The 21614-nt window shown below is 40.3% G+C and overlaps 1 protein-coding gene across 9 annotated transcripts in view; it reads right to left on the bottom strand.

Annotated features, from left to right (window-relative positions):
- LOC107210730 (core histone macro-H2A.1) overlaps positions 1-19705 on the bottom strand; it is a 40457-nt gene extending 20752 nt beyond the window's left edge. For 4 of the 9 annotated variants that reach the window (XR_001524004.3, XR_001524005.3, XR_001524002.3 and 1 more), the window contains exons 1-3: positions 19580-19704; positions 11780-11980; positions 1353-1459 (exon numbers count right to left, since the gene is read on the bottom strand). Coding sequence is in view for 4 of the 9 variants with exons in the window: in XM_015641939.3 (XP_015497425.1) it covers positions 1353-1459; positions 11780-11951 (279 nt within the window). In the remaining 5 variants the exon portion in view is untranslated. Of the gene's footprint in view, positions 1-1352; positions 1460-11779; positions 11981-19579 lie in introns of all 9 variants that reach the window. The other 5 variants (XM_015641939.3, XM_015641941.3, XM_015641940.3 and 2 more) reach the window with 2 other exon arrangements.
- Positions 19706-21614: the final 1909 nt, after the last annotated feature.

The following is a 21614-nucleotide window of genomic DNA, read 5'->3' as shown; positions in this document are numbered from 1 at the left end:
CTTGAGTTTCTCCACCATTATCCTTGAAGAAGAGATGAGAAATGCATGAAATGGAGCTGACTACATACTAGACTTTAACTACAAAGGGAACATGTGTTCTTCTTGCACATGTGCTTGTCATCTCTAGGGCTCCCTGGAGATCTGTTTCTCTGAATCCATGCCATGAAGGCTGTTACCCAACGAGGAAAAACAAGACAGCCCCAAGCACACACCTGAGGACTCAGCAAGGCAGCCTGTGAGAGAAAAATGGGACCCCAAAGTCCAGGGTGTGAGACTACAACCAGTGCCACAATGTGAAGAACCCAGCATATGTCCCAAGTGCTGAATTTTCCTGCAATTGTGTTCTTAAAAAGATTTTTCTTTTCCTTAGAGAAAGAAACTTCAAAATGGAGGGAAACATTTATACAAATCTCTATACCTGTAAGTCTTCAAAAAATTATGCAGTTGAAGATCAGTATTCAAAAGTGTGCAGTTCATTCAAGCCTTTAAAAGCAGAGGTGAAATATATCATGTTCTGTATTAAAAAACCACTTTAACTTATTTTTATACATCTAACTGGGACTAATTCACTATTCAGGAGGATACAGACAGTGACATCAAAGTCCCCCAGGTACTCCCACCTTCTGATTCGTGTTTACTGCTCCCCAACCTCATCTCAGCTGAGGTTCCAAGCTTACAAAGGGATAATGAATGGAAAGTATTACCAAATTTCAGACAAAGCCAGAAGGAGGGTGGTTTGGGATATTATTTTTTTCCTGCTCCATCATGATACAAAGATTTGGAAAAAGCATCTTTTCAGATGGGTTTTTCTAGCACCTCACACAAAGGTACATTAATCCCAGCCACTGCTTCTGGCTGACACCACAGCACTGTAATAATAATGCCAAATTTTTTTGTGGCCAGGTTAAAGGCATCTTTAAGTATGCAAAGGACACAGACTTGCGAGAGTTTAGAGCTTTTCTGTGGTCACAATAAAAGACTTCACTGAAAACAGGATAGATCCCACTGAGTCATCAGCTGTCTAAGGGGGAACTAAAAACAACAAAAAAACCAGCATCTGCAGCATTTTCTCTGTATCCTTGAATAATTTATGACAATACCTCAGCCCAACAGAAAACAGTTGTAATAGTGTTAGCAAACATCATTTTACATCTCCACTGCATTTAAAGAGTGCTGAAATACATAATTAAGCTGAGTACTGTAGTTAGTTACACAGCCAGCATGCTACTGAGTGTTTCCTGGTGTGCTACTCAATAAGCACAGGTCTTGAGTTACAAGTCAGCTATATGGAAAGACAATTTAAGAACCCCTAAAGGAAATCCTGGCCTTCACATGGCAGAGGTTTTTCTTACCTGATTTAATTCTTCATCGTTTGCTACAGCCAACAGGATGTGTCTAGGAGTGACTCGACCCTTCTTGTTGTCCCTTGCTGCATTTCCAGCCAATTCCAGAATTTCCGCTGGGGAAAAAGTAAGCTCCTTTTAATTACAATGTGGTCATTAAGAAAAGTCAATGTGTTATTTAGCATCCATGCAAAAAGGTATGGAAATTACATCATGTTACTCCTAACTGCAGTAGATATGCTCAATAGACATCTAACTCTAAAACTATCATTTTGTTTTTATATGTCTAATCACTGAAGAACAGATGCATGCTTAAGTTCTGTGCTTTAAGCTGGAATTCTTTTTATTCTTTTGAAGCAGTTTCCCTAGATTCCTCGCTATTCAGTGCTCTTCTCAAAGCTACTGTGTGTTCATCTCTTAGGATCCCTCTCCTATCAAAGTATAGTAGATACACTAATTCTATAGGTCTTTTTCTCAAACCTGTCAAATGTGAGTTCTGGCTTGCATCAATCCTACTTTTTTATTACTGGAAAAGACACTATTCTCCATGACTCATTTTTAGCTTAAGAGAAACATGCAAGCACACATCCAAGTTAGGACACTAAAAATACAAATTCTGCTGCTACACTCATTTAAAGATTTTTTTTCTCTGAGAAGTTCTTAACCAGAGAAAGTAATTGATAAATCATGTTTGTTTGCTCCTCATAAATTATATCCTTAGAAGATATTTCCAGGGCTGACAAAGTGTTGAACAGCTATGCATATAATGGCTTTTACTGAATTAGGGAAGATGGACTTGCTCCCCTTGCAAGGATCTTTGAAGAGAAAGGTTACAGCATTATCTGCTAACTGATCTATCTCCAGCTCAACAAGCCTTAGGCAAGGATGTAATTAATTACAATAAACAACTGGGGAACAATTAAAAAAATGACAACATGTTTATCAGACTTTGCAATTATGTGCTACTACTATCTCCATTACACCTAACTTTTCATATCTCTCTCTACAATCCGTGTTTCACTATTGCATTTGGTAGATCTCCTTTTGCATATCTGATAACGTTTGGAGAAAAAGAGGGGAAAGAAAAAAAAGGAAATGTCTTTTTTTACATCTATTATACACTAATATTAAAATGCAGTACTACAATAATATATGAGCTTGATTTCACATTTAAGAACTGCTTGCTTTAGAGTCAAAGAGAACTGAATTAAGGCATTAACCTGGAAACAAAAAAAGCCTAAAATCAAAGTTCATGTGACCACATGCTTTTACCATAGGACACAGTAAATCTTCAGTAATACTATACAGCACAGCACAGGTTCTCATTAGACTGAATTTAACATGACTCACCAATTATTTTTCATTCTAAGTCCCTTAACAAGTAAGCTATGATACTTACTGGAAAACTTTCAGCTGCTTCTAGATATTCTACAGTTAAAGTTCATTGAGGATTTTTGTGTGTTTTCACCATTTGTGTGTTCTTCAAAGCACACAATTAATTTTATTACAGTATGAGGCAGAATATTAAGTCTAAACTCCCAAAGTAACTCAACATTTCATGCTGACAACAATTGCTTTAACTTATTTTTAAAGCAGGATTAGCAGGGTAAGGTCAACCTGCCCATGCTTTCCACACCTCCAAAGAAATAAATTAAGTTGGCATAAATCCTTTCCACGTACTTGCACAGCCTGGCTCAGACATGTGAGGTTTAGCCACCTGCAGCCCTGCATCACCTCCCAGCAGACACGGTGAAATCCTGGGTACACCCCAGGCATCCCCACTGACCTCAGCGAGGCTCTGTCACCGAGTAATGCCACCACCTCCACCTCCTCACACCAGGAATGCAACTGTTTGTATCTCAGACTTAATCCCAGCTGAAAAGCAAGGGAAGGCTTTGCTGCTTTTTGGTTTGCCTCTGCTCCCCCACCTCTGCTGCCTTCCGGCAGCAGGCCCTGCTGAACAGTCAGGCCGTGTTACTCTCTGTGACTGATCAGCACAGCTATGCAGACAGGTCATTCTGGAACTAAAGACTCTAAGAAAGTGTTATGCCTGTAAAGCACAGAGGAATGTTTTATTTGTTCCTCATAAAACTAAAATGTCTGCCTTGTACAGTGGAGAACTGTTCTTGTAAGCGCTAAGCCCTCTTCCTTGGACAGGAAACTCATTTTGAAATAGCAGTTTTCTAATGGTCCTTTAGGGAAGTTGAGGTACCCCACTTCCTCTTCAGGAAGAGAACGCTTTGCACTGGTGTTGAGGACCACAAAAGGAGCTTGGGGAGAGGGAGAGAGGAGGAGGCCATGGAGGGTGGAATTTCTCTTCTGGCCTTCTCAGCACTCCCAACAATAATCAAGTATTGCTTGTACATGCAGGGAGACCCACAGCACCGAGAACTGCCAAACTCAGCTATGTACACAAGTCTGGTCAGAGGGGACTCTCCTATTGAAAAACAGAGGATTAGGAGGTATTCAAGCTGAAGCCAACATAGGCAACAGTTTTTTGATTTAGAACTGACAAGAGACAAACCTAATCCAAATCCAACAGATCAGAGCACTTAGAAATGCTGGAAATGAAGACTTTCTGGATGCAGACAGGATTCAGACTACTTGCCTGGATTTTTCTTGCAGACAGCACTACTTTCACATCTGTTTTGTGCTGCTTTAATTCTGAAGATTTAAAACCCATTTTTTAAAACATTTTTAAATTAGAAGAAAATCTAGATCTCTGTGTAAGGGAGCTGTTTAAATTTTTGTAAGAGTAACTGTGTATTTACCTGGAAAAAGGAATAGGTGGGAAAAATAATTCAAAATTGAGACTGGACTTGAATTCTCAGACCAACCCATCTTTGGAAGTGTCATTCTACCAGGTTCAAAGGTTTGAGTCATTGAGGAGTTCTGTTTCATTAAAAGTAATCTTCCCACAGTAGGAAAAAACAGATATTCGAAAATCAACTCTAGCAACTAAGGGTCAAGAGAAAAAGCTTTGCTTAGAATAGTTGAGGCAAAAGAAAGTGTTAAGAGCTTCCATGACATCAGGTTTCACTCAGCTTGTATTTATCCAGCCAAAGACCAAAACAAAAATGTTTTACGAAAATGAGGCCTCACAAAAAGGATGGAAGTTGCATAATGTCTATTCCATTAGTTTCACATATTTACTCAAGGCATTTCCCCCCTAGAGAATAATTACATCACCACCACTCAGGCAGCAGGCAACTACAAGACTCACTTTACAGAACTAAAGAACATGAAAAACTCTATTTAAAAAAAAAAAAAAAGATGAAAAGCTTGAAGTTTTTCAATGTTATATAGTTTGGAAGGTATCCTTCAACTACTACATACTGAAATCAGCTTAATATGAAGAGAAACTCCATCTGCACAAATTACTTTTTCTGTGCTTTTGAATAATTTCAAACAAAAATGCAAAGCAACATATATTCTTTAAGTATAGATATAAAACAAAGAAAAAGGCATGAGAGCTGTATAATTAAGAAAAGAAAATTAATTAGGAATGCAATGTCAGCATATGATATAGTCATATATGGAAAGTTGTTTAATAGCAAAAAAGGCATGGATGCCTTAGAAATCTGATTATACCATGAACATATCAACTTGATTTAAAATACATAGTTATAACTAATATTTTTCTTCTTTTCAGTCATTATTAAAGTAGAAGTGTTGAGTGGGAAATGCTGAAAGTTAAGAAATTTTCCTTAAAATTTATCTCCAAGGCTGTTCTCATTTAGGTCACTTGAAAAACTCAAAATAGTTAGAACTGGGATAGGGGTAGTGAAAACTGGTCTAAGCCAGTTTTTAGCACTTGGACCAAAACTACTTTTCTTCAACTGAGGTTTTTAAAAGTTCTGTTAAATATTTTTAAAGGAGAAAAGCAAACCGGTTGTGCATTTTCATATTTAAGCTTGAGATAAGACCACAGGAAAAGCTGTTCTCAAGACATTTCCTACTCAAACACAACCAAAAAGTTGCAGAAGCCTCCACAGAAACCTCATCCTGAATGAAGTATTCAGAATTCAGATTTCAGTTTTCCTCATCCTGCTTTCTGAGACTCTAGTCATCTCTTAGACATCATAGTAAGTTCCCAATTTCACTACTTGCATTTCCCTGTTTCACAGGGGGCTGCTCTCTGCCCTGAGTATTGTTAACATTGGTATTTCACAACACTTGCAAATTCTGGAACAGAACACAACACATGGTTAAAATGAAACTAATTACTATTAGGCCAGAACAAAGCAGGCATAGTAGAAATTGCAGACCTGGATGCTACAAAAGCAAATGCATTTTCCTCCCACTCCTGGGGAGTACTCTAGTTCATTTATTGCTCATTTTTCAAACAAAATATTACTGCTCATTACTGACTAAAACTCTTCTCAAGCCTAAATGACAAAGCCTTTAGCTTGTCATGCATTCCAGGCTGTAATACTTTCTCAATGTAAATACTCAATTCAACTGGTCTGACTTCATCCCCAAAATGTTTTATTTTCTCTCTTTTTTTTTTTTTTCGGTTTACATCTCAAGCTAAATCATAGCTGTTGCATTGAATCTCTTTGTCCAGCTTGTCTTCAGGGAGATGAAATCATATCTCTGAAAATTAAACTCTTAACAACTAACAGGTGATGTGCTGACACAAGGCTGATTTCTGAACATGAAAATTCCAACAGGAACAAGTCAGGGGTTTCTAAAAAAATTGTGTAGCCACTCCTCAAAAGAAAATTGAAAACAATGTCCAGAAATAAAAAAAAATGAATGTTGATACAATTCCACTGAGAAAAATATGTATTTGCTACAAAGCCAAGTACATGACAAGGAATCTGCTTATTGTACTTCAAATTAATCATCTTTCTCATCAGCATTTTATTGACTTGAGATTCATTTTACATGATTCCAGAAGGTTTTAACCCAATCAATCCAAATCAAGCAAGGTTGTTAAGAGTTTCCTGCATTCTTCCCTCCATGTATTCCACCCAATCCCCCTGGAATCTACAGTTGCAAGTGTGAAGGTAGAATCATTTAACAACACTTTCCCTCTTATGCATTCTAATAAAAGAGTTCTCAGCCTTGGTCATGGAAATCTGATGCAGTGAAAATCAGTTCAAGAAACTTTACTGCTTTGAACAAGCCTTGATGAAACCTTAACTCTCAGCAGGGCAATCATTCTCTTAGGATGTGATAAAAACCCCAATCCTATCAGTCCTGAGTGTCTGAGCTGTATCAATAACTAGGCCCCTTAAAGGAAAAAACTGTTAACTTTGCTAAGTTAATGTAAGTTTTGTATTTCTGTGAGGTAGATGACCCTACTGTTTACATAAAACAAAAATTCAGGCCACAAAAGCCACTTACACTTACAGCCTTCTGATCTGATTTACACGTCTCTTCAGCTTTTTTCTCCGCTTTAACACCATCCATTATTTTTTTCTAAGAGACACAATGTTATTTAACTTCCTTTTTTTTTTTTTTTTTTTTTTTAATTTCTTGTTTATTATTGACCTGTAAAAGATACGAGAGCTCAATTTTCAGGGAAACCTGAATTTCAACGCAGATGTTATTTATTACAGTGGCCACACCCTGAGCACTAATTTAAAGAGACAGCATAGCTCTTCTCCACAAGAATCCTGATCTAACTCAAATCAGCCTTTATTCTTTTTCAGTGGAGCTTCCTCTACCTGGCAGTACACTTTGCTCTTCCTCTTAACAGCTTACATATGTTTTAAGAGTGCAGTCAAACATGATTAAAGTAACTGCTGCCAGACGTTACCTGATCAAGTGCAGCGTGTGGCACTTGGGGACATGGTTTAGTGCTGGACTTGGTAGTGCCAGGTTAACAGTTGGACTTGATGATCTTGGAGGGCTTTTCCAATCTAACTGATTCCATGTATGCTTTGGTCTGCCTGGTAAAGAATACAGGAGACTACTCATATCCTGAGACCTGATCCTGGCTTAGTCTTTAATTCTGCATTTCTAAACATTAAAGAAATCAAGAGGACTCGCTGCAACTTCCTTGGAGCAAAGCTGACATCCAGCCTGACCTCCAGTCCCCAGCCAGTACCCAAGGGAAGGCGGGCTGGAGCATTAAAGGAACGAGCAAACTTAAAATGCTCCTTTTCCAGAACATTCCCTCTGATTTCAGCCATGTGCAGCTGAGTGGTTCCCCAAGTTAGAAATACTGTCTTTTTGTTTAGTTCCCCAGCATATTTTAATTCTATGGCTGTGTCTAATTTTCTGAAGCCATTCAGAAAGGGATACTAAAAATTATGCTAAACCTAACATCTTGCATTAACAAGGCTTGTTATACCACAGACATTTTTGCAATCTGGGAGAAAAGTACCTCCTGTTTGGTTTAGAAATACTGTATTTCATTATATATCCCCTAAATTTATTTTTCTCCTGTGAGTTTTATTGAGGATGGAGCATTTCATCTGATGGTGCCAAAGAATCTGCATGGAATTTAATTTCTAAAGGTAATTCTGGGGAAAATATACTCTGGAAAAATACTGAAAACTAAAGACAAAGCATTATCTGAATGCATTCTAAATAATCCTGATGGAAAAAAGGTGGAAAAAAAAATCATGCTTAGAATACTTGATGCAAGAACTTCTACAAGTTGAGAATATGCGAGGAAAGAAACTGCTTGGTAAGCACGCTGTAGAGTCAGGATGTCTTTCTGCTTCTACCCAGTTGAGCTACAACTGTCATTCCAAGAATAAAGGGAAAAGACTTAAACTTTATAGATTCATTCTTCTCAACAAGGAGTTCCATTTAAGACAAAGGTATGGTAGGAAAAAACTGTAGCAAAATCAGCCACATTATTGTTTTGCATTTCTCTTGCACTCCATTCTTCCAAATAAAGGCTGATACCAGTATTAAATTGAGCAGCAATGTATAGACAAAGTCATTACTCTGTTGCAACTTTGCCAAATAAACAAAAAAAAACCCCTTTACTTACTAGAATAAGAAATATTTCATGTTAGATCTCAAGATATTAAAATATAACTGAAATATAGCAAAAAACTTAACATTTTCAAGGGAGGAAATATTCATTGGCTGCACCATAAAAACTGAACCAGCCCCATCCAGCATTTTGTACATTGTAGCAATATGACACATGTAAATATGACACATGTCACAATGTTGCATATTTACCCCTCTGAACTATGGTGCCATAGTAGGATGCACTACAAGAAACACTCTAGTTGGCTCTTAGGGTTTGTCATCAAACCTGACCTGTGCAGCTTGGAGAACACTGGACTTATACTAGGAATGTAATCAGGTCAGTAATTTTGTATTGAATAAGCTTTTGTAACTCAGATCCATGGAAGTCTGCAGGACTACACAGTAAGACAGACACCCATGTTAGTGTTCACAGGGCTGGGGCCAAGGAAGGGCTTGATGAGAGAATTATTTTCTAATGTTACTTCTAGGTAACAAGAACCTTTAGTGGATAAGTAAGAAAAGGAGATGTTCACTGTGCAACTTGTTTAAATGTGAAGCATACTGAAATCTATGGACATGAGAAATCATAGAATGTGTACTCTTACTTTCTGATGAGGAGTCATACATACCTGATAAAAATAAGCTACTTTCAAAGTACAAAGTGGGTAAGTCATAACTCCAGATGAATCCAGAACAGAACTTTAAGTCCAAACAGATAGAAGTATTTCAGAAGTTCAAATCTCAATCTGAACAAAAAAGTCCCAGATCTGAGCACATTATGGGCTAATTTCAGATTTACATGGAAGTTAAACCTCAGCAAAGGTCAGCAAAATTTAGCACCTTCTAAAAGATTAAAGTTGGTTCCATCTTCTGCACACTGATGAACCAGTTTTTAAACTTTAGTAGGTTCTTTCTATTAGGTCATGTCTCTGTCATTTCCCCTCCTGTTTCTGTTTCTAAATTTCTCTTTCCTGCGACTGCTTTTGATATTTTATACTTCTCCTTCCTGGATGCACAGGATTGCTTTTTGATTTAGCCAATTTATTAGCATGCCAGTTCACATGGTCTCCTTTCTATAATGTCACGTTCCTGGTTTTACTTTGAAATGGTTGAAATGCTTTGATTTGGTCTCAGACCATGTGCTAACATGAGGATCTTTAAAAAATCTCCTGGAGAGAAGTCAGGATTTCTCTGGTTTTGTGAAGTAATAACTGTCAAGAGGTAAAAAGAACACAAACCAAAAATCTCAAAGCATTCCATTTCAAGGGGCAGTTTCTGAATTACACTAAAAAAGATGAATGACCTCAAGTTCAGAAATCATACTGAGCACTAAAGGCTAAAAAATTATACTATAGTGTGAAAAACTTAGAGAAAGGAAAAAAAGCCCACCAGAATGAAACAGTAAGGGGTCTACAAGAAAGCTGGAAAGGGAAGGACTTGTAGTGATGGGACTACAAGGGGGAATTGCTTCAAACTGAAACAGGATAGATTTAGATTAGGTATTAGGAAGAAATTCTTCCCTGTGAGTGTGCAGGGGCACTGGCACAGTTGCCCAGAGAAGCTGTGGCTGCCCCATCTCTAGAAATGGCTAAGATGCTTCAAGGCCACCAGACTGGATGTGGTTTGGAGCAGCCTGGTCTAATGGGAGCTACACATGTCCACTAATGGCAGATTAGAACAAGATGAAGTTCAAGATCCCTTCCAACCCAAATCATTCTATGATAAAACCAGAACTAACACTGGAAAGAAAGGACTATCTGTGCTTTTGAGATGCATCTATGTGCAGGAATGAAAGAAAACCCTGAGACAGAGGTTACTAGGATTACCTGCCTAGCCTTCAGAGAAGACAGAAAAACCACAGCAAAACTGCCTAAAACTAGTTAAACTGACTACAAATAGGATAAACTGACTACTAAAAGGATAAAGAAGGAAAGTACTTTTTCCTTTAGCTATGCTTTCCTCCTACCTTAAATTTTTCCTAAAGTATGTTACCTTTCCTTGGTTTTTTTTTCTTGTTGCTGGTAATGTCCTCAGACAGGTTCCCAAAATGCACAGCAGTTAAAGAAACACCTTTATTTCCCCAGCTTAATCTTAACTGCCTGAACTATCACTGCCTCAGCCAACACTTCAAATCAGTTAAGCAGTAACATGTGCCTCTCATTAGCAGAGACTTAAGCTCACCTGTACTGCTCTGTTTCTTTAAAGGACAGCATTCAAAGCACCCTTCACACTAAGAAGCCTTTTATTTGAGTTGTTATTGCTGTAAGCAGGAACCTAGCTGAAGGAAATGTTAATTTTTTAAGGCCATCTATGAAGTTTAAAAGTGTTCTTTTAAAGAAAAGGCCTAAATAAAGAAAATTGAATGTCAACAAGTGAAGGGGGAAAAATACATATTTGCTGGTATGAATAGCTTACAGAAAACAAGCACTCTATTAATTATTTAGTAATATTACCAATCTTTGTCTTTAGGGGAAGAAGAAACTTTATAGGAAGAAATCTTCTGTCCTCCAACGTCAAGAGCCATTATAAAATGTATCTAAAATTGTGGTAAGGTCAGCTTGCTTCAGTTTTAATACTCCCAGAAAAGTCAATACTTTATATTTGTGCTTGAGTCAAAGAAAAACCTGTACCTTTTAGAGGCTCAGCACACCAATACAGCTTAAAATCTCCTGTCCATTGAAACACTTGAACCTATGTAAAGAACACTGACACAAGCAGATGCATGGGGAAAAGAAACACTGCTGAAAACATTGAAAAACATGGAGAAACACTCCAATTTAAACTTTTCCTTAGCCATGCTACGAGAATCTGGCTCCAAACACTCATCTATCTGGCACTTGTGGTTTTTGCTAGATCCCTACACCAGAGGTATATACTCAGATCTCAACCTGGCTTCTGAAGGTGACTGAACCTTCTTATCCATTTGTTTTTTTATTTTAAGCAAACCATTATTGCAAAAAGCCCATATGCCATTACAATTGGGAATTTCTGTCAAAAGACTGCTTTTGTAATGTTGTTTGGCAGGGGGGTAAACTTGCAATGTCTTAAGTTTAGATTTGTAAATTACACAAAAATATTTAAATAAGGCTGTACGCAGTCCCAGCCCTGTTTAAAAACAGAGAAGCTCTCTATTTAAAATTAACGTATATGTTCAGCAGACAATTATAACCCAAAGTCATCAGGCACAAAATCAAAGCAAGGACTGCAACAATGCAGTCCACACACACTGAAGGCACTGGGAAACCCTGACTGTTGGTCTGAAAGGAGTGTGCTTACAAGAGGTGAAAGCAGATTCTGTGGTGGAATCAACAAAAGTCATCAAGGCAAGGCTCTGGGGCAGGGGTGAGGGTACCTTGATTTTGGCTTAGATGTGTGATCAGCGTAACATGCACTTCAACTGTAACTTTTCCAGTTTGTTTATGTCTTTTTCTGTGCAAATTCAGTTTGTGTTTAACTTTTACTGCTACTATTTCACATAATTCAGCACAACCTACCAGTTAGATATTCCAGTACCGCAGCCATGTACACAGGAGCACCAACACCAATTCTGTACTTTGGGTGGCCTTTCTTAATGTACCGGAGCATTCTTCCAACAGGGAATATGACCCCAGCCTTTGCGGAGCGGGAAGTCTTGGTCGACTTCTTCTTTCCTCCCCTGCTGGACATCTTGTCTCTATCAGGTCTGAAACAGCACTCTGTATTTAGGAAGAAAAAAAAAAAAAAAAGGAACAAAAGATAAAAGGCTATTAATAAGGACTGGTACTGTAAGAGCACATGCTGAATTCCAAGGCAAATCAGCATTTTGGGTAGGCAATGCATTAGACTGTCTAAAACATACAGACAAGTTCCCTTTTTAGAGTATACACAAGAAGAACCTAAAATAATTTCCTACAGAATTTTTACTTCCCATTGTAATCTGGCATAATTTTATACATAAAATATGTGAGTTATTTCCTAAAAATCTACTTTCCTGAAATTCTTAACAGATTAAATCCAGTACCATTAATGGAGCAAAGAGTGATAAGTACCAGATTTAAAATAGAACTTCTGCATTGAAGCAGAGGATGCTTTCTATGAGAAGACTCACACAGCCCCCTGATCTCCATGAAAACCTTTTGATAGGGCATTTGAACAGCTGTAGTAGGGCAATTATGTTCATGCAAAATTACGTTCCAAACTAGGAGAAACTGTATGCACTAAAGCTTTCAGAAAGTGTATTCACCACCTTCAAAAAACTCTGTTTTCCAGATGTGTGAGAATTGACAGAACAAAGGTGTGGATGGCAAAATACATCTCCTGTACAGTAAATGTTCTATTTTTAGAAAGATCTGAAATGACTCCCTTTAGATTTGAATCTACCAAAACTGAGCCATCTCCACATCGAAAACCATATCCTTTCAACATTCCCTCCAGGAATCTGATGATCTCCTATCTGCCACCTTTCCCTAACAGCACAGTGATCTGAACACCCAGAACATATCTGACAACTGTATCTCAGTTTATCTTGCTGAGGGAACCTACTGCTGATACAGCTGTCAAACATTTTCTGTCCTCTCTTTGATTTCTGCTCAGGCTGTAAATAGAAACTGACAAATCCAGAGGTGGAGGGTTCACAGGCACTCAAGCTGTCTTTGAAGGTTTAGGCATCTCACTGGGTTTTGAAATTATCTCAGAGGAAAGGAGACAGTGCCCATCTCCCCATCTCTCCCCTCTCTCACGTCTGAACTGTAGGGAAACCAGTGGAATGCATCAGTGATACACACAATGTGCATCCCACTTCCCTTGCTGCACAAATCCTACCTAAAACACATGCAAATTCACTGATGTGTTTATACACTCCACAATGAAACTACCTTTAATCCTGCTTTCCCATCACACCATTTCTCTACTTCCCCTATTTTTCTCACTTGTTCATTCTGCATTCTCTCCTTACCCCTATAAACCTAACTGTATTTCCCACATGCCTGAACCCACAATGGACCTATCTCAGAATTAGGCAAAACAGGTTAATCAACCTCACTACCAGGTTTTGCAATTTCTGGTCTGTGCTGACACATCCTGCAGTCCTTCAATTCTCAATGAGTCAGTAAGATTCAGGCTACATAACTGCCAAACAAAAACCAGTCAGGATAGCTAAAGGAACACAAGTATCTTTTCCTTTCCACTTCCACATTCCCTTTATCAGAATCTACACCTGCATGGCACATTAAGTAAATTAAATGCAATGGGTTTACAGTTTTTTAAAGCTAAACAAAATAATCCCATCTTCAGAGATCAGATGGAAGTCAAACCACATTTAGGAAACTCATGTCCACAGATAGGAATCTTTGGGAAGATGAAGCCATCAAAAGGGCTCCTTCTCCTTTCATCTGCTGTGGACTCAGTTCTGTAACAACCATTATTCTGCGAAGAAGAGGAAAAATGCCAATTTTCTTGCCTTGAGAAATGACCCAAATGCAGCTCACCAATGATTTTAAAAACATCCATTTAATTGTATTTCTCATCTAGTTACCTCTGTGTTAGCAGGAAGGTTGGGTGGGGCTTTGACTTGTCTACAGACCTTCTGTCAGGAATTATTTTTCATATTTCATAATCCATTTTTATGTACTAGGGATGTTTAACCTCAAATGTTAAGAGGTTCATTGAATCAAACACCATGGAAAGGGATATATGAAATATCTATGCTGCCCTGCAATATATTTGGTTTGTAACTGAGAGGTCAATGATGATGACCATAATTTTTCTAGGGAAAGCCTACAAGCCTTAAGCAGTAAACTTTTATTAATAATTTAGTGAGTTTATGGGATATCAGAACAGCTGGAAGAGAATATAGAAATCCTTACTTCCTAATGTTTCCTTTCTTTGGGAGAGTGTAATCTTAGCTATCAGCTGCTTTAACATTTGCACCAAAGCATTAGCAAAGAAGGGAGTAGTACAGAATAACACCAACCCATATATAAAATGGTGTCTTTTTTTTCCCTTTCATAAGCTTATTTAATCACCTCTGCAAATTCTACAGGTAATTTCTCTCTTTATTTTATGTACTTGGTCATATTACACACATTAATATTTATGATACCCTGGACCTATCTTGACAATTCACCTGATCCCCTTATATATGGAACATTAAAGACCTTTCTAGCTGTAAGTTTATTTCCAAGGAGAAACTTTGCCTGAAACTGAAAGGTGCTGGTGCACGGGGCTCCAGGTGTAATGAAAACACCAAGAACTTCTGAAACTTTTAGTATTAAAGGTGAAATGTGATACAGACCTTCCCATTGCAAGGATTCCATGCTATGTGGGATCACTGGATGTTCAGATTGTTTAGATGTTGGGGATGGAGGGAGGAAAAGTTCAATTAAGTTTCCTGTTACTAACCATGTAATTTGGAAGGTGAAAGTGAGAGCCCGGCATGGAAACCTTTTTCAGAGCTTAATTGTGAATTCAGGATCATTACTTTGCAGAACCTGTTTGTCCTGCCTTTGAGCTGCAGGATGGCCCGCAAGTGTCTCTTCCCTATTTCTAGTTCTCCACCAAAAAAGAGAAGGGAAAGATATTTCACTTGCAAAAGACACAAGAAAATGTATTGAGGTGAAATGTAAAGAGCATGGCGACAGATCAAAAACCAAAGAAAGCCGTGTGCCTTATGTGTTCCAAAATGGTTTATCTTTGTAACACCAGAAACTCTGGAATGCTGCCAACACTAATGAACTAGAGCAGTTTGCTGAGTCACTGGGAGCCCGCAGATCAGAAAGGCAACCGAAGGCAACCTTATCACATGCATCATTGTTCCAACAAGATTTGAGCAGTATAATAAAAGTAAATATATTTTAAAATAAATCACAGTCAATGGACCGGTACTTTCCTTCCTTTCTTCTGTCCTGCCTTTGCAATGGCATTATTGAGAACTTTACCAAATACATTGTAAAGTCTTCAAAGATTCAAAATCATTGACAATAAAATTATTTCAATGTGAGAGTTCACAAAATTATCACTGTGATAATCAGGGGATATCACTGAGGATTCAAATATCTAAGTTCACCTTTGACTTCAAATCAAATTTAACACTATATTTTTCAGTGGCTCTGCTGTGCTTGGACAGATTGCCCTAGATACAGAATTTAGCACTTGATTCACAGCCTTTTGAAACTCTCTAAAGACTGTGGCAAGATTCACACTACCTTCTAAGATCTCCAAAGGTATAAACAAGATTTGATATTTTGATTTTGGTGTATTAATTAGGTCACAGCAAAGATTCAAGCTACTAGACTCCTCTGCTGTCACATCTTTGGGAGCCAGAAATACATTTCCTAAGAAACAACCTTAAGGTGTAGCAATGAAATCAGCATAATTAGCATTCTTCTCTTTGAAATTGGCTGGAGTAACTCTGGTTGGACATATTTTTCTGTATAAAGACAGATACTCTGCTGAACCACACTTTTAAATACCACCTTCCTTAAATGCACACAAGCATCTGTTTTTCTGAAAGGTTTAACATCACGTAATCCTTAAAGTACAGCCTGAACATCCTGGTAAAGCAATACCCAAATTCCAAATACCAGCACTTCATTAGTTCATTTGATTTGACACTTTGATCAAACTGCAGTCTGCTATTAACAGTTTTCAGGTACTGGTTCTTAATGACTAAACAAATTACTATGAATCTTACTGCTGTCAGACAGAGACTGTTCTGATCATGGGCTTACAATGGTGTATTAACTGCACTCAGCAAAGAGATGATTCAATTTAGATCTACATCATCATATCAGTAAGTAGTGGAATCCAGATCATTACTACAATAGGAAAAATATTAAGATGTAGTAATTATTTTTCTTTTATTTCAATACAAAGACTAAGCTAGAAAGTTCATTTTGGTTTCACAAGAGATTAACAGCAATTCTATTTTCTTTCCATTGTTTCGAAAGATTAACAGTGTAAGTGCTGCTATTCTCTCTTAAATCTTTTTATGTCCCCTAATAACAGCCACTTGCTGAACTCTTGCTGAAAAGGTGCATTTAACTTTGCTGTGACAATGAACTTGCTCTGTTCTTGGTTAATCAGCAGCTGCTCTGGCATATTTATAAAATGGTATAGAATGGTCTCTAATAATACTTGCCTGGCACAACAGTGTCTGCCAGGGACTGTGGTTTCTAGGTAAAACAGCACTAAAAAGAGCCAATCACTCTTGTCATCACAATCACAGTTATCATTTGATCTGATGTGATTTCAAACTTTAGCTCAAACTTATCAAAGCAGTAACTCTTTGAGGTCTGAAACAGAATAGTGAAACCAGTTGTAAAACAGCTGTTCCAAATCTCCATTAACTTCTCATCTGAGGTGGTAGCACCATACATTTATTTTAATTTGGAAAAACAAGAGAACACTCCTCATCTAGGAATGAACAATAGGTGTACTTTCTGTTGAAGATTAAGACCATTAAAATTCCTACAGCAGTAATGTAGAGGATGGGAAAAAGAGAAATAACGTTTTCACAAAATCTGTGTGCTACACAAAATACTGTTGCACAATTGTATTCAACTGGCAGAAGTCCCTCCCTCCCACAGTGGGTCTGAAACACCAAAACAAATACCCCTTAATGTGCAAACCTCCACTAAGAACAGTGCTGGGAGTGTAACAAGAGTTTCTGCTGGGCATTCTGCCACCAATAGTCAGGAAAACGTAAATACAATTGTCTTCCCTGACCACTGCTGGGAGAACTGGCCTGAAATAACTATTTATACATTATTGGGTTTTGTATACTAGAGACAGAAAGCATAAAAATTTATAGAAGGACGTAAGTTACTGGACCATTTGTGAACTCAATGCAGAAAAACTGTTTTAAATAACATTTTAAAAACAAGTTTGTCCCTTGACATTTTTTAAGAAAATAAAAACATAATAAAGAATTCACATGGATCCTTCCAAGGCAAAATTCAGATGCAGAGCAAAATTTAAAATAGATATTATACTGCTGAGAGAAGGGATTGCAAGAACTTGACCCATCAATGAGGTCATGAATGGTGTGATTCTTGCATTATTCTGGAACAAGGACCATGAGCTGAATTCTGACCATCCTGCCTTTAGAATGGGTCTGAATAAGGAACTACAGCTTCTTTATGTGTTCACAGCATCTTTCCCTACCAAGCAAGTAAGGCAGCCCTGGAGTCTTTCCACAAGCGCTGCATTTTTCTTTTCTAACTTTACCTCTTGAGATGACAAAACCTAATGCTCAGCAGTACCCACAGGGCCAACATTTCCTCTCCCAATGGAGGATCTATCTGCAAGCTCTTTTCTGCTCCTTTTCTGTGGCATCAGTTCCAGATCCCTGCTCCTTTATCCCCACTTTATAACCTTGCTGGGGCAGGACTACCTTTTCTGTGGAACAGACAGCAGGCCTTGATGCTAGCTGACAGAGTTGCACAAAACTATTTCTGCACTTCTCTGAGAGTAAAGGTTCATGACAATTCTTCCAGAGTGTGATTACATCACCTACCTTATCAAGAGAATATCTTTTATCAAAGCTCATTGCCATGTATTGGTAGAACTAGGCAGCTCCTAAGAACAAATTTAAATACACCGATTTCTTTTAAAACTAAGCTTGCAGTGGTGGACTTCTCTTTTTGCTCATGCTGATCTACAAAATAAGCAGTGCTTAAGCACTTTACTGAGTTTACTGTCATTAAGCCAAATTCTAGTCTTGTCACTAGTTTTTAGATCAGTTATGGCTTAATCTACAGTCAACATTTGGCTTTACTGGCAGTCAGAAGGGTATACAGCACACACAGCAAACTTACCCTTTAGAAACCCAGAAGGCCTAGATTTCAGTGTGAAAGGTTACGAAACATAATGCAGCAAAATAACCTGCAACCATTACTAAGTAAACAATGTAATTCCTTTCTTTCACAACACTTAAAAAAAATAGCCCCAAACTCCCAAACACTGGGTAGTTTTCTAGGGACTACTTGATGCAAAATCTTTCATACTCAACTGCATCAAAATAATGTTCAAAGCAACTGTAATTGTCTTGTTCCAACATAAGTCTTTCAACTCTGAGCTGTCCCTGAGAACACAGGTACTGTTTTTATTAGCTGCACTATTGTTCCTCCACTCATTTATTTCTTTTACTCTTGAGAATGGGGGAGGCAGTGGATCTTCCAAGTTCTCTACAGACCTGTTGCTAAGTGACAGCCACACACAGTCCTGGGGAAAAAATGGTTGTTCACTTGCATGGTCAAGAGATAAATAACAAGTCTCATCCAAGTATATTTCAACAACAAGTCTCCTCCCATCTCCACGAATGAAACAACCTCAGCTTTACACCACCCTGCTTGCACAGGAGCTAGTGCAGTTCCAACCGCTGGCTTCAGACACAATTTCATGGGCTTTCTACAACTTACTTTTAAAGATTACAGAAGAAACAAAAGGATTTTAGGGAGATGCAAGTCACAAAACAGTGTGCTGCCCTCAAAGTCTCCTACACGCACAAACACGTCAGCCTCGAGTCTCGCTGCCAGCGCTCCCGTGTTGGAGCCGGTGCGGAGCCTCAGGAACCTGCATTCACCTGCGCCCTGCAGTACTCGCAGTCCCCTTGGAGGAACACCCACACCCAGACAGTCCGTATGGGCTGCTCAAATCCTGCAGGCAGACATATTGCAGCCTCTACAAGAAGTGACAGTCCTAAAACAACAAGGAGCCCCGTTTCCAGACAAACATTTATTTTTACTACTCTCGGAAAGCTCTGCATACATTACTTGGCTTTTTTTAATTAAGTCATTCACACGAGGAAGGTAACTTTTACACCACGGGTTCTTCATCCCGAAGTGAAACACAGAAAACGCGTCCTGCTGGGTTTTTTTTGCCTTGTGCTTTTCGCAGTCTCCCTCGATTATCCTCCCCTGCTCGGTGACCCGCAGTGGGAACGACTGCCCGAGCCCGTCCGTGCGCGGAACAGCGGGGACGTGGGGGACCGCGGCTCCACAGCCCCGCCGGGCTCCTTCCAACCCCACACCGTCATTCCATAGCGGATTCCATGGAAATACAGCCCCGCTGCCACCATTTCGCGGGGCGCGGATGGATCTCCCGGCTTCACCCGAGGCACAGCAAGAAGCAGCTGAACCGAGTCTCGGCTTCCGTCACGGGAGGGGACCGGCACTCCTCCGTCCCACGGCTCGCCCGGCCGGCCCGGGCCCCCCCCACCGCCGCCGGGTGTCACCGCGCCGCGACAGAGCCCCCCGCGCCCCCTCCTTCTCGCACGGCGGGCGGACCGCGGCGGGCGGGCCATGGCGGCGACTTACGGCGCGGGAAAGATGTCTCCGGTCGGCCGGCGGCGGCCCCGCTCCCGTCCCCGCTGCCGCTCCTGCCGCTCCGCTCCGCCCGCGGGGCCACCGGGATCGGCTGGACGGGCTGTTGGAGCTCCCACAATGCCCCGCGCGGCCGCGCGTCACATCCACCGCCCGCCCCTCACGGCGGGGCCGCCTCACGGTCCCGCACGAAGCATCGCAGTCACTCACGATCGCTGCATGGTTTCCCCACGATGCACACTCACAGTCCACTCACGGATCCCCTCACGATCCCTCACGGCTGGGCCAGCGGTGCCGCGATCCCGGAGGTTTCCAGGGGCTCTCTTGCCTCTCCTGCCGCCCGCAGGCGGCAGCTGGCCCGGCCCGGCTGTTGAAAAGCTCAGTCCCTGCGTGGGGCCGGGCTTTGGCACCGCGGCCTCCGCAGCTGCTGCCGGACGAGCCATTGTATACAAACGTGTTCGCTCCCAAAAATTCAGCACAGGAGGTTAGAGCGAGGGGTTCGTGCTATATTCCTCCGAAGAATGAAGTTCATGGAGAAAGGAGAATGAGCAGCTGGATTGTTCTGTGAGCGGCACGCACTTTATTCCTCACGCTGTACAAAAATGGCTCAGTGCCATTTTACGAGGGCCCCAGATGGAGCCTTCGGAGGCATTTGTGCGTGGGCCACATGGATGTCCTTGAGCTCACCTTGCCGGGTTGGTAGCACTGGGTTGCCGCTGTGCCCCTTGCTCCCACGCCCTGTGCCAGACCGAGGGTTCAGTCCCTTTTCCACCTCTCCTGCCTACCCCAGAGCTGCCACAGCGGATCTTGGCTGCAGGACAGACAAGTCACAACAGACTGCCACTGTGTTTACAATGGTGGGACTAGAAGCAGCTGGAGTTTTAAATGTCATGGAAGATTCCTGGCTTGCTAATGCACCCAGACTGTTCTGTCACTGCCATTTGAATGGAGCATCCTATTTCTTCAGTACCCAAAGCAGAATGCCAGCCCATAGCCTCCTCCCCAGTGTCCCTTGCTGTTCTTTCATGGGCAGAACTGTACCAGGTGGCAAGTGTTATAATACCATTACTACTAGATGACAAAGAGTTTCCCTCCTGCTCTTCTCATCAACCATTCTGAGCTTCAGCTCTCCTTATTTTGCTGAGTATCAGTGTATGTGATACTCACAGGGTCTTTGTCATACAAAATAGAAAGCAGAAAGGAAAAAGGGGGTTTGAAAAATAAAGAAAAAATAGGGAAGTTGGGACAGACTATGTAAAATGTCTGGTCTGAGAAATAACCCTTCAAAAAGTGTTTCAGGCATTATAATTATGATACTCTTATCCATCTAAATGGCCAGTTTTTTAACATAGCTAAACTCAGTGTCTCCCATGAGATCTCTCTCATTACTTCTCAGTGCACCACACGGTCAAATGCAGCCTAGTCCTGATTGCACTCCCTGAGTGCTAATTGTACCCTTCATGTCATGCAGTGGGGCAGTTTTGCCTAACAAAGGCTCCCTGCTGGTTAAGTACCCTACAGTCCCTGATTTCCCTTGACCCAAGGATATGGATACAGTCCTTACCAGGCCATCTGCCATGGCTCTTCTTATGCAGCTGAGGGCACACTCTGCTTTCCCTGTGTTCCTATCCACACACATCATCTCCTTCCCATCTTCTCTTTCTCCTCCATGTTTCCTCTCTCCCTTTTTCCTTGCTGGTAGTGCTGCCCACGCAGTAACCTTTTCTGTGTACTGTTCAGAGTACCCAACAGAACTGGCCCGACAGTGCTTGGCTCTTCACACTCTGTTTTCCTGTCACCCACACAAGCTTTACTTAAATAAAAACAATGAAAGAAAGCTTTCAAAACTTTCAATTTTAACCTTAAAAGCCTTCTCAATTGGTGAGAATTTCCGGTGTGGGAGCTGCCTGAATTTGTAGAGGGCCTGAACAATTTGACCATGGAATAGGTTGCTAGCATGAAGACTGGTGTTGATAATGTGTGATGACTGGCTCACCTCCCACCAAAGCCCAGATTTATCATATTGAAC

The sequence above is a fragment of the Parus major genome, chromosome 13 (genome assembly GCF_001522545.3).
Source record: "Parus major isolate Abel chromosome 13, Parus_major1.1, whole genome shotgun sequence".
Lineage (NCBI taxonomy): Eukaryota > Metazoa > Chordata > Aves > Passeriformes > Paridae > Parus > Parus major.
This window is presented reverse-complemented; position numbering and strand designations above follow the sequence as displayed.